Source organism: Medicago truncatula, chromosome 6 (assembly GCF_003473485.1).
Source record: "Medicago truncatula cultivar Jemalong A17 chromosome 6, MtrunA17r5.0-ANR, whole genome shotgun sequence".
Lineage (NCBI taxonomy): Eukaryota > Viridiplantae > Streptophyta > Magnoliopsida > Fabales > Fabaceae > Medicago > Medicago truncatula.
In genome coordinates this window covers 14411040-14430994 of record NC_053047.1, presented here as the reverse complement: position 1 = coordinate 14430994, position 19955 = coordinate 14411040, and the positions used below count along the sequence as shown (strand labels likewise).

At 33.5% G+C, this 19955-nt stretch overlaps 4 protein-coding genes and 1 long non-coding RNA gene across 7 annotated transcripts; 4 read left to right on the top strand and 1 right to left on the bottom strand.

Moving 5' to 3' along the window:
* Positions 1-736: 736 nt before the first annotated feature.
* On the top strand, positions 737-4758 carry LOC120575739 (receptor-like protein EIX2). Its single transcript, XM_013596510.3, has 2 exons — positions 737-4146; positions 4287-4758. The coding sequence occupies exon 1, from the start codon at positions 781-783 to the stop codon at positions 4141-4143; it is 3363 nt and encodes a 1120-aa protein (XP_013451964.2). The 5' UTR covers positions 737-780; the 3' UTR covers positions 4144-4146; positions 4287-4758.
* A 6217-nt stretch (positions 4759-10975) lies between these two features.
* Positions 10976-12834, top strand: LOC120575984 (receptor-like protein 53). Its single transcript, XM_039826929.1, has 2 exons — positions 10976-12665; positions 12809-12834. The coding sequence occupies exons 1-2, from the start codon at positions 10976-10978 to the stop codon at positions 12832-12834; spliced, it is 1716 nt and encodes a 571-aa protein (XP_039682863.1).
* Positions 12835-12982: 148 nt separating this feature from the next.
* On the top strand, positions 12983-14822 carry LOC25496233 (receptor-like protein EIX2). The gene is made up of 2 exons (XM_024786203.2): positions 12983-14277; positions 14594-14822. The coding sequence occupies exon 1, from the start codon at positions 13111-13113 to the stop codon at positions 14260-14262; it is 1152 nt and encodes a 383-aa protein (XP_024641971.2). The 5' UTR covers positions 12983-13110; the 3' UTR covers positions 14263-14277; positions 14594-14822.
* Positions 14823-17420: 2598 nt separating this feature from the next.
* On the top strand, positions 17421-19422 carry LOC25496232 (histidine--tRNA ligase, cytoplasmic). Of its 3 annotated transcripts, XR_005646599.1 has the most exons (5): positions 17467-17595; positions 17844-17929; positions 18228-18317; positions 18434-18589; positions 18657-19422. XR_005646599.1 is itself a non-coding variant. In XM_039834990.1 (4 exons), the coding sequence occupies exons 1-4, from the start codon at positions 17452-17454 to the stop codon at positions 18712-18714; spliced, it is 378 nt and encodes a 125-aa protein (XP_039690924.1). In that variant the 5' UTR covers positions 17421-17451; the 3' UTR covers positions 18715-19422. The 3 variants fall into 3 exon arrangements, 2 of the variants coding, with proteins under 2 accessions (XP_039690924.1, XP_039690923.1); XM_039834990.1 differs by lacking the exon at positions 18434-18589 and having other exon boundaries at positions 17421-17595; XM_039834989.1 differs by lacking the exons at positions 17467-17595; positions 17844-17929; positions 18228-18317 and having other exon boundaries at positions 18454-18589.
* LOC112422699 (uncharacterized) lies at positions 17947-18536 on the bottom strand. The gene is made up of 3 exons (XR_003013222.2): positions 18395-18536; positions 18202-18284; positions 17947-18091 (listed from the first exon to the last, which is right to left on the bottom strand). It is a non-coding gene; the product is annotated as an uncharacterized lncRNA (long non-coding RNA).
* Positions 19423-19955: the final 533 nt, after the last annotated feature.

Genomic DNA, 19955 nt, shown 5'->3' with positions numbered 1-19955 from the left:
ACAGTACCTGCTAAGAAATCCAAGGGACAGCAACCCATTGCAGCTGTAACACTTCTATTATCTAATGAAGATGTTTGAATTTCAAACAAAAAAATAAGTCATGATTTCTTTCACTTTTTTACATATACATGATGCACGTGACTCCATTCAATTATATATCTTTTTGCTTTCTTTGATAATGATAAGACTATTTTGAATTGTCTTATTTACCTGCTATCCTGATAACAAACAAGACCATCACTTTATTATTTTATTAAAATCAAGTCAAACATGGTAGTCACATATATCATATCATACTATTTTATTAACGAGTTAACTTACGCAGGTGTTAATTCCTGCGTGAGTTAAGTCACGTAGAGATTAACACTAGCGTGAGTTAACTTACACTGCGCGTTTCTTTTTTTGTTCGTGTTATTTTTGTAAGACTCTTGTTCAACCCTTGTACTATTTGAGCTAGGGGTACCGTTTTTATGGCATTTAAATTTTATTTTGCCTTGTTAAAAATCAAAATACTGTATATCGTATAACATAAATCAAAAGAAAAAGATTACAAAGGAAAAATCGACGAATCATATAATTATTAATTATGGTTGATTATATTTCTTTTGTTTTGTTTTTTATGAAAGACTCTTAAAGTCTTCTACGTTTTTCCCCTTATGGTTCTTGGCAACAATCATTCATGACCACAATGTGATTATTATAAATTCAGCTATTGGCAATGCAATTATGTACACACAACAATCAATCAAATTACAAACATATCTTGACACATAACTTGTGATGACCACAATGTCAATTATGAATCCATTTTCTATGAAATTGATTCAAGCCATATTTCTCATATGTTTGGTGTTGCAAGCAGACCAGTTTGTTTGTTCAAAAGAGGTTGTTAGATGCATTCAAAGTGAGAGGCAGGCACTCCTGCAATTCAAGTTTGGCCTTGTTGACAAATTTGGCATGTTGTCATCTTGGACAACAGAAGATTGCTGCGAATGGTATGGAATTGGTTGCAGCAATATCACTGGCCATGTACTTATGCTCGACCTTCATGGTGATTATTATTATTATAATAATAATGATGACAATAATAATTACTATATCAGTGGTGATATCCACAAGTCATTGATGGAGTTGCAACAATTACAATATTTGAACCTCAGTAGAAATAATTTTGAAGGCAATTCTATACTAGGTTTCTTTGGATCTTTAAGAAACCTAAGATACCTTGATCTTTCATATTGTCATTTTGGAGGACAAATTCCTATTCAATTGGAGTCTCTTTCACATTTGAAATACTTGAATCTTTCCAACAATCTTCTAGATGGTTTGATTCCTCATCAACTTGGAGGTCTCTCCAACTTGCAATTTCTTGATCTCAGCCACAATTATTTGGAAGGAAGCATTCCATGTCAACTTGGAAATCTCTCCAACTTGCAATTTCTTGATCTCAGCATCAATTATTTGGAAGGAAGCATTCCATCTCAACTTGGAAATCTCTCCAACTTGCAATTTCTTGATCTCCATGGAAATTTTTTTAAAGGAAAATTACCATCTCAACTTGGAAAGCTTACAAACCTACAAGAGCTTTATCTTGGAAATGAATATGGTGATAGTGGTCTGACTATTGACAACAGGGATCACAACGGAGGTCAGTGGTTGTCTAATCTTACTTCTTTAACCCATCTATTGAAAATGGTTGGTAAGTTACCAAAACTGAGAGAACTAAGTTTACAAAATTGTGGCCTTTCTGATCATTTTATCCATTCATTGAGTCAATCCAAGTTCAACTTTTCCACTTCCCTTTCTATCCTTGATCTATCTGATAACCACTTTGCATCATCCTTGATATTCCATTGGGTGTCAAACATAAGTTCCAATCTTGTAAAGCTTGACCTTTCTATGAACCTTTTGGAGGATCCTCCATCATATGGTTATGGCACAGTGATGAACTCGCTTCAGGAGATTGACCTATCATACAATAAACTGAAGGGTGTGGCGTTTAAGTCCTTCATGAATGTATGCACCTTACGTTCATTAGTTTTGTATGCAAACAATTTCAAAGAAGAACTTCAAACAGTTCTTCACAATTTGTCTGGAGGTTGTGTTAGAAACTCACTTCAAGTGTTAGACCTCAGTTCTAATGGAATCACTGGAACACTGCCTGACCTTTCTGCATTCACATCATTGAAAACATTGGATCTTTCTTCCAATCAACTAAGTGGAGAGATCCCTGGGGGTAGTAGCCTGCCATATCAGTTGGAACATTTATCCATTGCATCAAACACTTTAGAAGGGGTAATTCCTAAATCATTTTGGACGAATGCATGTAAGTTGAAATCATTGGACCTATCATATAACAGATTCAGTGGCACACTACCTGATCTCTCAATATTCTTATTTTTGGAAATGTTTGATATTTCTGAAAATAGACTAAACGGGAAGATATTTGAAGATATTCGATTTCCAACTACACTATGGATACTACGAATGAATTCGAACAATTTAAGTGGTGTGATCTCAGAATTTCATTTTTCTGGTATGTCAATGTTAAAGGAATTAGACTTGTCTGACAATTCACTTGCATTGACATTTACTGAAAATTGGGTCCCACCTTTTCAACTGTACAATATAGGATTGAGATCATGCAAACTTGGTCTTACATTTCCTAAATGGATTCAGACACAAAAGTACCTGCAGGATCTTGATATTTCGAAGGCTGGAATTTCAGATAATGTTCCAGAGTGGTTTTGGGCTAAACTATCATCACAATGGTGCAACAACATCAACATTTCAAACAATAATCTCAAAGGATTAATTCCAAATCTTCAAGTCAAAAATCGTTGTTCTGTTTTATCTCTTTCATCAAATGAATTTGAAGGGCCTATTCCACCATTTCTAAAAGGTTCTACAGTTACTGATTTGTCCAAAAACAAATTCTCTGATTCTCTTCCATTCCTATGTAAAAATGGTATAGATGCAGTGTTAGGCCAGTTTGACCTTTCGAATAATCAATTATCTGGACGAATTCCAAACTGTTGGAGCAATTTCAAGTCATTAGTTTATGTAGATTTGAGCAGCAACAATTTTTCAGGGAAGATTCCTACTTCAATGGGATCACTTGTAGAACTGCAAGCATTCCTATTGAGGAACAACAACTTGACAGGGGAGATCCCTTTCTCCTTAATGAACTGCACAAAGTTAGTAATGCTTGATTTGAGAGACAATAGATTAGAAGGACACATCCCTTATTGGATTGGAAGTGAATTAAAAGAGTTGCAAGTTTTAAGCTTACAAAGAAATCAATTCTATGGAAGTTTACCATTGGAACTCTGCCATCTACAAAAGATTCAACTTTTTGATCTCTCATTAAACAATCTATCTGGGCGAATTCCTAAATGCATTAAAAATTTCACTTCAATGACTCAAAAATCTTCATCACAAGGTTATACACATCATCAATATTATATAACCCGAGGATCTTCGGGTTATGGAGAAGAATATGAACTGAATGCATTCTTGACATGGAAAGGTGTAGAACAAGTGTTCAACAACAATGAATTGTCTCTCCTGAAAAGCATAGATTTATCCAGCAATCACTTTTCAGACGAGATTCCACCTGAAATTGCTGATTTGATCCAATTGGTCTCATTGAACTTATCAAGAAACAACTTCACAGGGAAAATTCCTTCAAGAATTGGAAAGTTAATATCACTTGACTTTCTTGATTTGTCACGAAATAAGTTGCTTGGTTCAATTCCGTCTAGTCTTTCCCGAATAGATCGACTTGCTGTGCTAGATTTGTCACATAATCAATTATCTGGAGAAATTCCAACGAGTACACAACTACAAAGTTTTGATTCCTCATGTTATGAAGATAATCTTGACCTTTGTGGGCTGCCACTTGTAAAACTGTGTGTTGAAGGGAAGCCTCGACATGAAGTAAAATTAAAAATTCAAGACGATGAAGATTTGCTTCTTAATCGTGGATTTTACATCAGTCTGACATTCGGATTTATTATAGGCTTTTGGGGAGTGTTTGGCTCAATCCTAATCAAGCGTTCCTGGAGACATGCTTATTTCAAGTTCATGAACAACTTAGTGGATGCTATTTACGTGAAATGCAGATGGTGGCTCAAAGATTAACCGGTAATAATACTTTAACTTTAGACCTCTCATATATACTTACATTTATCTTTCATGATATTGTTTTTCAAGTTTCAACTTTTTTAAAATTTTAAATTTTAGACTTTATATCTAAAGTGGTTAATACTTAAACTATTATATAGGTTGGCAAAATCTTGTGAATCTTCAATCAAGGCTACTGGATAGTGTGTTGTGGATCATATTAAGGTGTGCAAGAAAGTCCTTCTCCACGAAGATAAATAGTATCTCCTCTTTATTGAAGGCTTTGTGAATTATTTCCCTTGTAACTCTAGGAAGATGATTTCTCCTTGCCCCCAATATGTCTCAAAGAACTTTATTTGTGTAGATTACACAATCAGGATGTGCAAAAGACACCCTGTTTTACACGTCGGGATTGTGTAATTCAGACAAATTGAGTGTTTTGAGAGATGTTGAGGGCCGAGGAGAAGCAATCCTCTAGCGAATAGATTGGTGGAGTATCTCTTTGTAATATATGGTTATGTCTGTTGTTCAATTAGGTTGCAACTTGCAATGCCTTTTGTATTCTCTGTAATTTATTCATGCAATAAACATTGATGAAGTATTATACAAGTAAACAACACGTGTCATTTTTCTCATGTATTCTACTCACAAGTTAGAGACTATAAATACCTTTTTTAGTTCTCACAGAAGCGCAGGATAGTAACTGTCTAACCAAGTTAATTGGCTGTTGAAGTAGTTGCTGCTGGGATTCCGGTGGATGCTTAAATTCAAATATTCAGTCATGCATCAGCAGTAATGAAGAATTTCAAAATGTGAAATTGTTTATGACTTAGAACTTGTCGGTTTGTGAATTTTAAATATATTTAAATTTTCATGTCATTGACATAAAGTACATATAATCAGTGATAAACAAATAAAAACCATAAATCAATTTAGCATTTCAAGTTTCATATCTTAATTATCAGAATTTAAGCAAACCCTGACATTTCGATCATGGCTCATGTTTCAACATTAGTACATCGGACGAAAATACAAGGTCGAAATGTGATTTCTCCGATCAAATTTGGACGAACAAAGTTGTTTGACTATGATAACTTCATGATTCTGGTGTAGCAGGAATTCAAGATCCCTCTGTCATACAAAGATCAAATCACATACTTGCAACAAAGAATTGCAATTTGCAATATTCTAAGGTTTGCTGTCTGTCTGGACTCTAGAGTCTCATAAATCAATTCTTGCACAACAATAAGAAAACAAAGACTAAACCATTGGTAACAGTAGGAATCAGAAAAGAAAAAGATAGGTAGACACCCTTTTTTATACACCTCCCATGTACACCTCATGTGTTAGGGGTATTTTAGTAATTTCACATCACATCGTCACCCCTTGTCATCTCTTCTTTCAATGTTTTTGCCACATGTCACAAATGTGTGTGGGTGTAAAAGGGTGTATGCCACCTAAGGTGGTTTATGTATAATAGCTCAGACAGAAATACATAGATAAAAAATGCCAAGAATATTGCATACCAAAATCTTGTATCTAAAGGCCTCTTAATCACCTTGTCATATTCTCAAGTCAAGACTACACTTATTAACATCAACAGCTTGTCAAATAACCAAAAATATGTATCAAAACAAGATGCTGCTAGAAGATTTGAATAATGGAAAATGCATGCACAAAGACTGTTTTGAAAACTTAAAAAAAATATGGTGGTTGCAGGTTGGAGAACCGGATATGCCATTGAGGTCTTGTTATTTCCATCTATATGGTTTTTTTGTCGTTTGTTTAGTTCATTGATCACTGTTGTGTACAGGTACATTATCTATATTACTGTTCTACTAAAGTTGTTCTGAAAATTCATTTGTGGTTCATTTATAGTTTCTTCATTCATCATCACACCGAGCATAGCATACCAGTTAATGTATCTATATTTGTTGCTGAATTAAATCCATTCTTAACATGGAAAGGTGTAGACCAAGTATTCAACAACAATGAATTGTTGCTTCTAAAAAGCATAGATCTCTCAAGCAATCACTTTTCAGGAGAGATTCCACCTGAAATAGCGAATTTGATTCAATTGGTCTCATTGAACTTATCAAGAAACAACTTCACAGGAAAAATTCCTTCAAATATTGGAAAGCTAACATCACTTGACTTTCTTGATTTATCACAAAACAAGTTGCGTGGTTAATTCCTTCTAGTCTTTCTCAAATTGATCGACTTAGTGTGTTAGATGTGTCACATAATCAATTATATGGAGAGATTCCAACGTGTACACAGCTACAAAGTTTCGATCCCTCATGTTACGAAGATAATCTTGATCTTTGTGGACCACCGCTTGTAAAGTTGTGTGTTGAAGGGAAATCAGCGCATGAACCAAAAGCAGAAGTTCAATATGATGAAGATTTGCTTCTGAATCGTGGATTTTACATAAGTCTGACATTCGGATTTATTATAGGCTTTTGGGGAGTGTTTGGCTCAATCCTAATATAGCGTTCATGGAGACATGCTTATTTCAAGTTCATGAACAACTTAGTGGATACAATTTACGTGAAATGCAGATGGGGGCTCAAAGGTTAACTGGTAATTATACTTTAACTTTAGACATCTTCTATATATATACTTACATGTAACATCAAATAGTCATCATAATATATCAGTATAGTATCTAAAAATATATTTTTTACATATAACTTCTTATGAAATACTGTTGATCTTAGAAATTTAAGAGAGTTTAAATGAATTTTTTCTTACTTCCATCAAAACAAGCATATGTTTTTATACAATATTTGTATCTATCTTTGATGATAGGGTAAGCGATATATGTTCGAAACTCAAAAGTTATCTTTGATGATATTATGTTTCAAGTTACAAGTTTTCTAATAATTTGTATTTCAGACTTTATATCTAACGACGTTAACACTAAACTAGACTTTATATCTAATGACGTTAACACTTAAACTATCATATAGGGGGTATCTTCACTAAAGGGTACTCGATAGTGCGTTGGTGGTGAATCAGATTAAGGTGTGCAGTCAAAGATTTACTCTTGGAAGATGAATGGTTTCTCTTATTTTATTAATGGTTTGTGAATTATTTGCATTGTAAATCTAGGAACATGATTTCTCCTCGCTCCTAACATGTCTCAAAACACTCGGTTTGTTTTGATTATACAATCCAGACATGCAAAAGACACCTTGTTTTACACATCTGGATTGTGTAATCGGGACAAATTGAGAGATGTTGATGGCCGAAGAGAAACTATCTTCTAGCAAATAGATTTTTGGGGTGTCTCTTTGTAATATGTGGTTATGTCATTTATCTCTTATGTAATAGTCTCTTGTTGAATTGAGTTGCAACTTGCAATACCTTTTGTATTAATTCTCTGTAATTTATTCATGCAATAAACATTGTTGAAGTATTCTACAAGTAAAAATACATGTGTCATTTAAGACTAATAATTTAATTTAAGAAAATATGAAAATTGAAGTCAGAGGTTCTTAATGTTATCCAATTATCTTACTGAAAAGGAAAGAGAAAATCACAAAAACACCCTCATAATATTTCTCGAAGCAGCGCAGGATATTAACTGTCGAACCAAGTTAGCTGTGCATCTGAGGTAATGAAGAATACCAAAATAAGACATTGTTTATGAAAATTGTTCAGTAACATAGACTTACCTCAGGAAATTAACTGTTGAAAGTGTTCTGTTCCAGCTAGTTCTCCATCATCCGTAACCTAAAAGAACACTTAGTTCATTTCTCATATCACCGACCACACGATCAGAACGGCCTCTTTGAGATCAATCAGAGCTCAAAAAATGTATTTGTCTAACGGAATTTCAGCACATGACCGGTGGAATTAATTAAAATGTATTTATGTTCACATTTCAACCCCAAAGAACACTTGTCTAAGGGATCATCTTACACATACAACAAAAATTAATTTATGTTTCTTTCACCAAAAAGCCTAAGATAGTTAGTATTTGATAATTGACAATACTGATAGAGTTACAGCAGAGAAATACGAGAATGATAAGAATAAGGAAAATTACACTCACCTCCCATAAGTTCTATTAAAAATACGGACTTCAGGTAATGAAAATGTGACTTCTAGTTCATTCCTTCGTTGTCTGTCGTTACTATCAAAGGTTCATCTAAAACTCAAGTGCATACTTCAGGTAATGAATATACCACAACAACATGAGAATCGACAAAGACAGCCAAGAGACCCACTTCTAAGCCAGCAAGGAGGTCAATAAAGGCATTGTTCGTGAACCATGGAATTTTCAAAATCGTCTCCATAAGTGTAGAGAATCGACAAAAAAAATGGTTTGTCTTTTGCCAATTGAAGAATCTCGTTAAAAGTTAACAAAAAATTTTCTTAAGAAAACAAATAGATTGACGAAAAATTAATGGTGTTAGTAGTAACGGGATTGTTTTTCTATTTGGTGACATTTTAACAAAATTTTGTTATGAAACCCTATTAGATCATGATTTGCTTCGGAAGAAAATCAAAAAGATTAATTCATGCCATATGGTGTACAAGGTGGGTTAAATTTTTCGCACTTTGTTGGTATGTAATACATTTTTTCTTCCATGATACATCTTCAAAACGTACCCGTACCAGGTACTCCGCGGGTACTCTCAGGGTATGCATAACCATTTTTTTCTTGACAAAATGAGGCTTTTCATGAGAATTAATAGCAATTATAGTTTTTTTTTGTTTTTTTATACTCAAACGGTTCAAGAGCTAGCCACAACAACATTTATTTGACTCTGGAACTGCTGCTACTTGTCTGCCAATAGTTGCAGAAGTAGAAATTCTTGTATCTTCTTATCTTCCTTTTTCATATTCTATAAAAGCCAATCCTTCCTTTATCGTATTCTATACTAGCTTTTGTTCTCACTTCTCCTTGCTATGTTATTTTAAATTAAAAAAATAATATCCTAACGTACCAGTACCTTTGTTTTTTGAGAAATGTCGTATCCCATACCTCCGAAATAGACGCAATTTTAACAATTAAAACCGTGTAACAATTGTTGTAATTTCTTATAATTAGTCATTCGATCATTTGTGGTTAGAGCGGAACAATTTTTTGGTTTCTTTTCTCTTTATTTCTTTTTTAACATACAATGTAGTTAGCTGAAAACCTCACAATTCTGGAGATAGACAAAAATTGCTTGGATTAAAGTTGAATATTTCTTTTAAGAGATTTGTCGCTGATTACCAAAATCGACAGAGTTATGTTGCTTTCATAAGGATAAACTTTCACAGTTCGATCTTTGTTCCATCTTTCTCATTTGAAGTGCTTTTCCCAGATGAAGCTTCATGTCCTGAAGTGCTTTTTTGTATGTACAAGTTATTTATAATGTAAGTAAGCAGAGGCTACACATGTTTAATATGGTTTAGTGAGTACTCTGGAAAATTTCAAATATCAGTAGCAATGGTTGTTTTGTTTCTTTGATGGAAAGGTGCATTATGATAAGCTTTCGGTTTTACTTTCAGGATGGTTAGTTTAATTTATGGGAAGATTGATATGCACTACTCCCTCTGTCTCAATATACTTGTCTATCTACGATTGTGTGCGGTTAGTAAAAAAATGATTAGTTGAATGAATTTCAATAGAAAAATTAATATCATTTACTAAAACACCTATAATGATTGTAGTTAAGTAGAGTGAAATTTAATACGATACACGAGAATGATAAAAAAAAATAAGGACAATAATCATTTTACAAAATCATTCATTTATGCTAATAATTTGTTCTTAACGATTATTTATTACGTGACGTGTTAATTGCCCCGAAGACCAGATGATTTCCAAGTCGTTGTTTTGGTGTGATCCTGATTTTTCTAATTGTCCTTGTTTTCATCATGACATGATTTTGAAAAGGACAATGCTATGTCTCGCGAATAAATGTTGCATTGAATTCGAAGTGGTAATGATTTTGAGAAAAAATTGCTAAAATGAAGCAGAGGAAGTAACAACCGACCAATTTCCGTGATACACGAGAATGATAAAAAAAATAAGGACAAAGATCATTTTTCAAAATCATTAATTTCTGAGTAATCATTTAGTACTTGACATGCTTATTGGCCCGGAGACTAGAGAATTTCAAGTCGTTGTTTTATTGTGATACTGATTTCTTTAATTGTCCTTGTTTTCATCATGACATATTTTTAAAAAGGACAAAGCTATATCTTGCGAATGTTTCACGCATACAGAATTGCTTTCATAAAAAATAATAAATGTTACATTGAATTTCGAAGTGGTAATTATTTTGAGAAAAAATGCTAAAAAGAAAATTAAAATAAAAAGGAGAAAGTAACACCCAACCAATTTCCTCTCTCAAAAAAAAAAAAATGAAAAAAGACTAATGATGTTTGTTACGAAAACAAATTCAACGAAAAGCAAGAATTACACTAATTTTAAGTTGTAATTACCAATCTATTCAACAGCTATTTTCTATATTGTCATATTACCATATTCTTGATGTTAATTTTTTAGAGATATATCATTGCTCTTTCGTTAAGATCTTCTCTTACCATATAACAATGCTAAAAATAAAAAAAACCGACCAATTTCCGTGATACATTAGAATGATAAAAAAATAAGGGCAATGATCATTTTTCAAAATCATTAATTTCCAAGTAATCATTTGTTCTTAACAATTATTTATTACATAACTTGTGATGACCACAATGTCAATTATGAATCCATTTTGTTTTAAATTGATTCAAATCATATTTCTCATGTGTTTGGTGTTTCAAGCAGACCAACTTATTTGTTCAAAAGAGGTTGTTAGATGTATTCAAAGTGAGAGGAAGGCACTTCTACAGTTCAAGTATGGCCTTGTTGATGAGTTTGGCATGTTGTCATCTTGGACAACAGAAGATTGCTGCGAATGGTATGGAATTGGTTGCAGCAACCTCACTGGTCATGTACTTATGCTCAACCTTCATGGTGATTATAATAATTACTATATCAGAGTTGCAACAATTACAATATTTGAACTTCAGTAGAATTAATTTTGAAGGCAATTCTATACCAGGTTTCTTTGGATCTTTAAGAAACCTAAGATACCTTGATCTTTCAATTTGCAATCTTGGAGGACAAATTCCTATTCAATTGGAGTCTCTTTCACATTTGAAATACTTGGATCTTTCCAACAATCATCTAGATGGTGTGATTCCTCATCGACTTGGAGATCTCTCCAACTTGCAATTTCTTGATCTCAACACCAATGATTTGGATGGAAGCATTCCATCTCAACTTGGAAATCTCTCCAACTTGCAATTTCTTGATCTCAGCCACAACATTGGTTTGGAAGGAAGAATTCCATCTCAACTTGGAAAGCTTACAAACCTACAAGAGCTTTATCTTGAAGGAGGATACGTTTTTAGATTTCTAACAGTTGACAACGACGAACCCAGTGGAGGTCAGTGGTTGTCTAATCTTAATTCTTTAACCCATCTTCACATGTCGTCGATATCTAATCTTAATAAATCTAATAGTTGGTTGCAAATGGTTGGTAAGTTACCAAAACTGAGAGAACTAAGTTTAAGAGATTGTGGCCTTTCTGATCATTTTATCCATTCATTGAGTCAATCCAAGTTCAACTTTTCCACTTCTCTTTCTATCCTTGATCTCTCCGATAACAACTTTGCATCATCCTTGATATTCCATTGGGTGTCAAACATAAGTGCTAATCTTGTTGAGCTTGACCTTATTGGTAATCAAATGGTGGATCTCCCATCAAATAGTATTTCCTGTAGTCTTCCAAAAATGAGAAAATTAAGATTATCTTATAACAAGTTCATATCATTCATGATATTTCAGTGGGTGTCAAACATGAGTTCCAATCTTATTGAGCTTGACCTTTCTAACAACCTTTTGGAGGTTCTTCCATCATATGGTTATGGCATAGTGATGAAGTCCCTTCAGGTACTTGACCTATCAAATAATAAATTGAAGGGCGTGGCATTTAAATCCTTCATGAATTTATGTGCCTTACGTTCTTTAGATATTGAAGAAAACAATTTCACAGAAGACCTTCAATTAATTTTTCACTATTTGTCTAGTACTTGTGTTAGAAACTCACTTCAAGTGTTAGACCTCCGTTCTAATGGAATCACTGGAACTATACCCGACCTTTCTATATTCACATCATTGCAAACATTGGATCTTTCTTATAATAAGTTGAGTGGAAAGATTCCTGAAGGTAGTAGATTGCCATTTCAGTTGGAATATTTATCCGTCCAATCAAACACTTTAGAAGGGGAAATTCCAAAATCATTTTGGATGAATGCATGTAAGTTGAAATCATTGAAAATGTCCAATAACAGTTTCAGTGGTGAGCTTCAAGTATTAATCCATCACTTATCTAGATGTGCTAGATACTCACTCCAAGAATTATATCTAAGCAGTAATAAAATCAATGGCACACTACCTGATCTCTCAATATTCTCATTTTTGGAAATATTTCATATTTCTGAAAATAAAATTAATGGTGTGATTTCAGACTTCCATTTTGCTGGTATGTCAATGTTAAAGGAATTAGACTTGTCAGACAATTCACTAGCATTGACATTTACTGAAAATTGGGTCCCACCTTTTCAACTGCGTGGTATAGGATTGAGATCATGCAAACTTGGTCTTACATTTCCTAAATGGATTCAGACACAAAAACACATTCACAATCTTGATATTTCGAATGCTGGAATTTCAGATAATATTCCAGAGTGGTTTTGGGCTAAACTATCATCACAAGAGTGCTACCGCATCAACATTTCAAACAATAATCTCAAAGGTTCAATTCCAAATCTTCAAGTCAAAATTAATTTTTTTTTTTTATATCTCTTTCATCAAATGAATTTGAAGGGCCTATTCCAGCATTTCTACAAGGTTCTGAACTTATTGATTTGTCCAAAAACAAATTCTCTGATTCTCGTCCATTCCTATGTGCAAATGGTATAGATGCAATGTTAGGCCAGGTTGACCTTTCAAATAATCAATTATCTGGACAAATTCCAAACTGTTGGAGCAATTTCAAGTCATTAGCTTATGTTGATTTGAGTCACAACAATTTTTCAGGGAAGATTCCTACTTCAATGGGATCACTTGTAAAACTGCAAGCATTACTATTGACGAACAATAGCTTAATAGGGGAGATCCCTTTCTCCTTAATGAACTGCACAAAGTTAGTAATGCTTGATTTAAGAGAAAATAGATTACAAGGACTCATCCCTTATTGGATTGGAATTGAATTAAAACGGTTGCAAGTTTTAAGTTTACAAAAGAATAACTTCTTTGGAAGTTTACCATTTGAAATTTGTTATATACAAAACATTAAACTCTTTGATGTATCATTGAACAATCTATCCGGACGGATTCCCGAATGTATTAAAAATTTCACTTCAATGACTCAAAAAGGTTCTGCACAAGGTTTTGCCGATCAACGTTATAATATCACCCATGGATTGATCACTTATTTCAGAGCCTATAAATTGAATGCATTCTTGACATGGAAAGGTGTAGAACAAGAGTTCAACAACAATGGCTTGTCTCTTCTGAAAAGCATAGATCTATCCAGCAATCACTTCTCAGAAGAGATTCCACCAGAAATAGCAAATTTGATTCAATTGGTCTCGTTGAACTTATCAAGAAACAACTTGACGGGGAAAATTCCTTCAAATATTGGAAAGCTAACATCACTTGACTTTCTTGATTTCTCAAGAAATAATTTGCTTTGTTCAATTCCATCTAGTCTTTCACAAATACACCGGCTTGGTGTGTTAGATTTGTCACATAATCAATTATCGGGAGAAATTCCAAGGAGTACACAACTACAAAGTTTCAATGCCTCAAGTTACGAAGATAATCTTGATCTTTGTGGAGCACCACTTGTAAAATTGTGCGTTGATGGAGAGCCATCACAAGAACCAAAAGGGAAAATTCAAGACGATGAAGATTTGCTTCGGAATCGAGGATTTTATATAAGCCTGACATTTGGATTTATTTTAGGCTTTTGGGGAGTATTTGGTTCAATCCTAATCAAGCGTTCTTGGCGACATGCTTATTTCAAGTTCATGAACAATTTATGGGATAATATTTACGTGAAATGCAGAAGGTAGCTCAAAGACTAACTGGTAATAATACTTTAACTTTAGCAATCTCATATATACTTACATTTTACATCAAATAGTCATTATAATATTTCACTGAAGTATCTAAAATTATATTGTTTTTACATATTATTTATATTTGAAGATGTTCATTTTAAGTCTTTACAGTTTCTACAGAATGTGTTGTTAATAATTTGGAGGAATTTAAATGATATATTTTCATTTCTATTAAAACAAGCATATGTTTTTATACATTACTTATAATATCTATCTTAAAATGTGTCGGCTAGTCTTGTGGTTTAGACTTCATATCTAAAGTTTTTAAGACTTAAACTGACAGGTTTGCAGAATATCATGCATCTTGACTAAAGATTGCTCGATAGTGCATTGGTGGTGGATCAGATTAAGGTGCTCAGGGATGAAAATTATTTGCATCGTAACTCTAGGAATGAGATGTCTCCTAGCCCCCAGTATGTCTCAAAACACTCGATTGGTCTTGATTACACAGTCCATATGTGCAAAAGACATCCCGTTTTACATGTCCGGATTGTGTAATCCAGACAAATTGAGTGTTTCTCTTTCTAATATATATATGGTTATGTCATTTATCACATATGTATTAGTTTCTACTTGAATTGAGTTGCAGCATGCAATACCATTTGTATTCTCTGTATTTTATTTATGCAATATAAACATGAATTCACTGAATTTTTTACTGTAATTTTCCTAGAAGCTTTAGAAGTTTACATTATGATTATAGTGGAAGAGTCATTCAAAATTTTAATTTAAAGTAGTATTGGGATTCCGTATAATATTATATAAAGCTTTCACATGCATTGTTAATAACATGCTGAAGTTTCAGTTTCATAGTGACTTCTTTTTGAAGTCTTCTTTTCTTCTGATCCCTAAAAGAAATAGCATAAGTTGACTATATCTTCTTCAGTCCTTCGCTTCTGTAGTTGTAGCATCTTTGTGTTGCACTTTCGTTGTGCCTGTTCTGTTTTTCATTTTATCCGTAGCAGCCTTTTGCCTTTTCTTCATTCAGTTCTGTTCCGTCTAGTCTGCCATCTTCCATAACACATTTTGTATCATCGACCACACCATAAGATCGGTCAGAGCCCAAGAGAAGTATTTTGTCTAACTGAATTTCAGCACATGACAGGTGGAATTAACCATCTGAAGGCGAATATTCGAAAATTTGTATGAAAGAAATACTTTCTTTTACACTAACAGTAAACTTATATATTTTCCTTCCTACCACACCTTTGCTTGCAGGATGGATTTGTCAGGAAATTAATTGTTCAATAATTTGCCGAGGTTAAAATTACAATAGCAGTGAGGAATATGAATAATTGAATTTCTACTTACATCCTGTTGAGGCCGTAAATAAATAAATTTATACTAATATGAATATGAATAAAGAAAATAAATATATTATTACAGAAAAGATCTAAGCTCTTTGGATAGATCTAGGCTCCTAGTCCACTCACTACTGATAGAAAAGTACTAGTCTGAGGGGTCATGTTAGAAATACAATTAAATACTATTTATGTACTAGCCCGTTGGCTCCAGAGTAGTAGTTGATGTTCTCTGCATTGTCTACGGTCCTTCGGTAGCTCATTAGCGGCTTGAAGCGAGATCTTAAGGTACCTCTTTCTTTCCGATCCTCAGTCATTTGTTCTTGATCAATTCACTTGAAAAGTGCTCTTTGGTGGAGTTTTAGCTTTTTTACTATTTTACTTTGGAGCTTCCACTCTTTGGTGTTAAAGCTTTTTGAGAATTGTTGTTCCCACATTTAATAAGGCTGTGCCACACGAGTAAATGACGTTTTTGCCCTTCAGCAGTTAACTGCCGAAGTTTTAGAAATCCGGCTTCAGTTAACTGCCGAGGAAAACATCGGCAGTTAACTACCGAGGAAAACGAAAATCCAGAATTATCATCATCATCATCTTTGTTGCCAGTGGGGGTGATAAACCCCAATTCAAAGCTCAAATCGATAAAACTTCCTGCCTCCCCTCAACCGATTTCGTCGCAGAAGCAGATCCAGATCTACCATTAAGTCTACATTTTCCGTTAAACAGCAAAAGGAAATAATTCACAAGGAAACAATAAAGCTTCTAATTATTGCGTTTCGATTTGAAACTGCTTATTGGTGGCATAAATAAGATTTAAATCAATTCATAGAAATTGCTTCTAATTATTGCGTTTCCATTTGAAACTGCTTCTAATTGATTCTTTGTAATTCTTTGTACTTAAACTGCTTATTGCGTTTCGATTTAAAACTGCTTATTGGTGGCATAAACAAGATTTAAATCAATTCATAGAAATTGCTTCTAATTATTGCGTTTCCATTTGAAACTGCTTATTGGTGGCATAAACAAGATTTAAATCAATTCATAGAAATTGCTTCTAATTATTGCGTTTCCATTTGAAACTGCTTCTAATTCATTCTTTGTAATTCTTTGTACTTCCTGCTGTTCACTTCATAGAAAGATTTAAATCTACATTAAATCTTGATTTCGACTCAGAACACGAAAAAAATCAATTTAAATCCCAATTCACAATTAAATCAACAATCAAATCCAAAAATTTCATGAACATGAACATGATGATGATAATTCTAAGATTTTTGTTTTCCTCGGTAGTTAACTGCCGAGGTTTTCCTCGGCAGTTAATGTTAGGACCCAAAACACTAATCGTGATCGGCGCACGAACTAGAACATTCTAGCCCGGCAAGCCTATTGATTCAACTTGACAAACTATAAAATAAAAACAATTCCAATTCGGTTTTCACTTCAATAAAAATATTTACTGAAACTTCGACAGAGTTTCCCCTGTAAATTCATTATTTCCAAGATATCAATCCTGTTTTAAAAACCTGTTTCATCATCTAGTATCTCAAATAACATTTTTCTCATACTTGTACAACTCAGAATAACACATCCTAGACTACCAAATAGCTGCAGATACATCAATGGACATTGAAATATAAATATACAAAGAGAAACCAACCAAGAGGGCCTACCAAAAGTGACACTGCGAAAACTTTGAATCTGCTAGTAGCTTTCTACTTAGCTGCTTAGGAATCTGAAGAAAAAAAAATAGAAAATAAAAGAGTGTCAGTGTCCGTGTCAGTGTCCGGTGTCCGTGTCCACATCTGTGCTTCATAGGGGGACACATGATTTCGCTAAAGAACAAATGACTTTTAGAAAGAAAGCATTTTCAGTAATGGATGGAGAAATATTAAAGTTGGTTTATGATACACCGGTCTTTGAATTGAGAGAAGCTCTCATAGGAAAATATGGAGAAATCTCAAAGTTGGTTTATGATATTGCTGATAAGGTTTTATCGGTTATTCACTTCTTAACTACTTAAGTTGTTTTAAGAATATTTGGGAGAAATATTATTTTAAGAATATTTGCTGATAAGGTTTTATCGGTTATTCACTTATTCTATAAGTGAAACAAGTTGTTCATGAATCTAGATTTCTGCTTTTTAAGCCAGACCGCCATTAAGGATTTGTTTGCACCAAATCCATAGATAAAGTTAAATTTCACCTCATGCTAACCGGTAATCAACTTGTTTAACAGGGTGGGGAGCTCTGTTCTTGGAGGTCTGACTTGACAGTTCCATTTTCTAGATTTGCAGATATGGATGGTCTGCCATCTTTAAAAAGGTCTTACTTGTTTACCATATTTATGAAATTAGTACTGATCAAATTAGTTTTTGATTTGTGTTATGGGAATATGTTTTGATTTCAAGAGGTTGTCTCTGATATGAATGTTGGTTCTTTGGTGTCAGAGCTTTTATATCCCTATGACCTATGCTTCCCCTGCAACTAAAAATAAGCATGTTATTGTCAGGCCAGCTGTTATTTTCATCGCATGATTCTTTCTCTGTTTTTTTTTTTTTTTTTATGTTATTCAGAGATGTGGGTAAAAAGCTTACCTTATGCATTCTTTGCCTTTGATCAGTTTATTCATTGAAGAATCTCAAGCTGGCATTAAAATATCTCCTCAAGATAGTAGTTACTATGGACAAAATGATAGAAAGTTCATGAACAGGTCAGGTTAATCTCTTAACATATTTCATGGTTGCTCAATCAATTATAACAAATTACAGAAATTTCATTACTACTTACTTATTTGCAAATATATACAATTGTTTGTTAAATTTTTAGACGGAGCAATTGCAAGAGGAGCTTGGACGTGTGAATGCAGAGAACCAAAAGCTGAAGGAAATGCTGAGTGACATGAACAGTAGCTACACAAACTTGCATAAGCGTTTTATATCCTTAATGCAACAGCAACAGAACCAAACCACAGAACATGATCAGGTAATTAATTAATATTAAAATTGAAATGAAATTATGAAACTGAATGGATATGTTTTTTACATTTCAGATTGTCAAAGGAAAAGCTGAGGAGAAAGGAGATGGTGTGGTGGCTAGAAAGTTCATGAATGGTCCAGCAGCAGAAGTAGATGATCAGCAAGAGCCTGAACCATGCACACCTCAGAACAATCATAAAGAGCCTGATCCGGACGCATCAGAACTAGTACAACTTTTGGACCCAAGTCAGCTTCCCAGATTAAACCCCTCCAACGCTGCTGATCAAGCCAATGCAGAAGCCACTATGAGAAAAGCACGAGTCTCAGTCCGTGCTAGATCAGAAGCCCACATGGTATAGTATATTAGTGTGCATCGATAATAGAAATCTAATTCAATTATATCATTGATTACTTATAGCTGAATTGATTAACTAATTGATCACAATTGCAGATCAACGATGGATGCCAATGGCGAAAATACGGACAAAAAATGGCTAAAGGAAACCCTTGTCCTCGTGCGTATTATAGATGCACAATGGCTCTTGGTTAAGTATATATTTTGGAGTTCTTCATTGCAGGAAGGAAGTAGATGGAGGCATTACTTTAATTAAGTATATCTTCCCAACATATTGTTAGTTTAGCTTGTTAAGTTCATGTACATTTATACTTTTTTGCTTTCTTTTTAATGAGTCGGGCCCATCTGTCTTTCTTCTAACTGTATTATTTACTTTTGGTGCTTTTAACTACAGTGTGTCTATATTAGGAATTGGTTTCAATTTGTGTATAGTGATCTTAATATTAATAAGAATTTGAGATTGAATCAATTGTTTGTGTTTTACTATTGATCTACCCAGACTTCACTATTCAGCAACATTTATGCAACAGAATTTTCTGCAATTCCAATTAAAACTGTTAGCTACAGATTGGCTACTAATTAGCTTCAAATTAGTAACATTTATGTAAAAGAATTTCTGCAATTGCAACCTAAACTGTTAGCTATAGATTGGCTACAAATTTGCTACTAATTAGCTACTAAATGAGTAACAATTTTTAAGTGTTGCAAGTTTTACTCTCAAATGTTACTGAAATCATTTAGTAACACGGGCTTTACCTAACATTTGTCAAATGTTACAAGATCTAAATAGTAACAGTTGTTTTTGATTTAGTTACAATTTTGAAGTGTTACTAAATCTTATATATGTAGTAGTGTACCTTCACCTAAAAAAATTTATTGCCTTCACCTAAAAATAAGTTTGAGAATACTAGTACACACAAGTTGCAAGAATGATCTTTCAAAATCATTAATTTCTGATTAATATTTTGTACATGTAGTGGTTATAAGTCATCAATTATTTATTACTTGACGTGTTGAT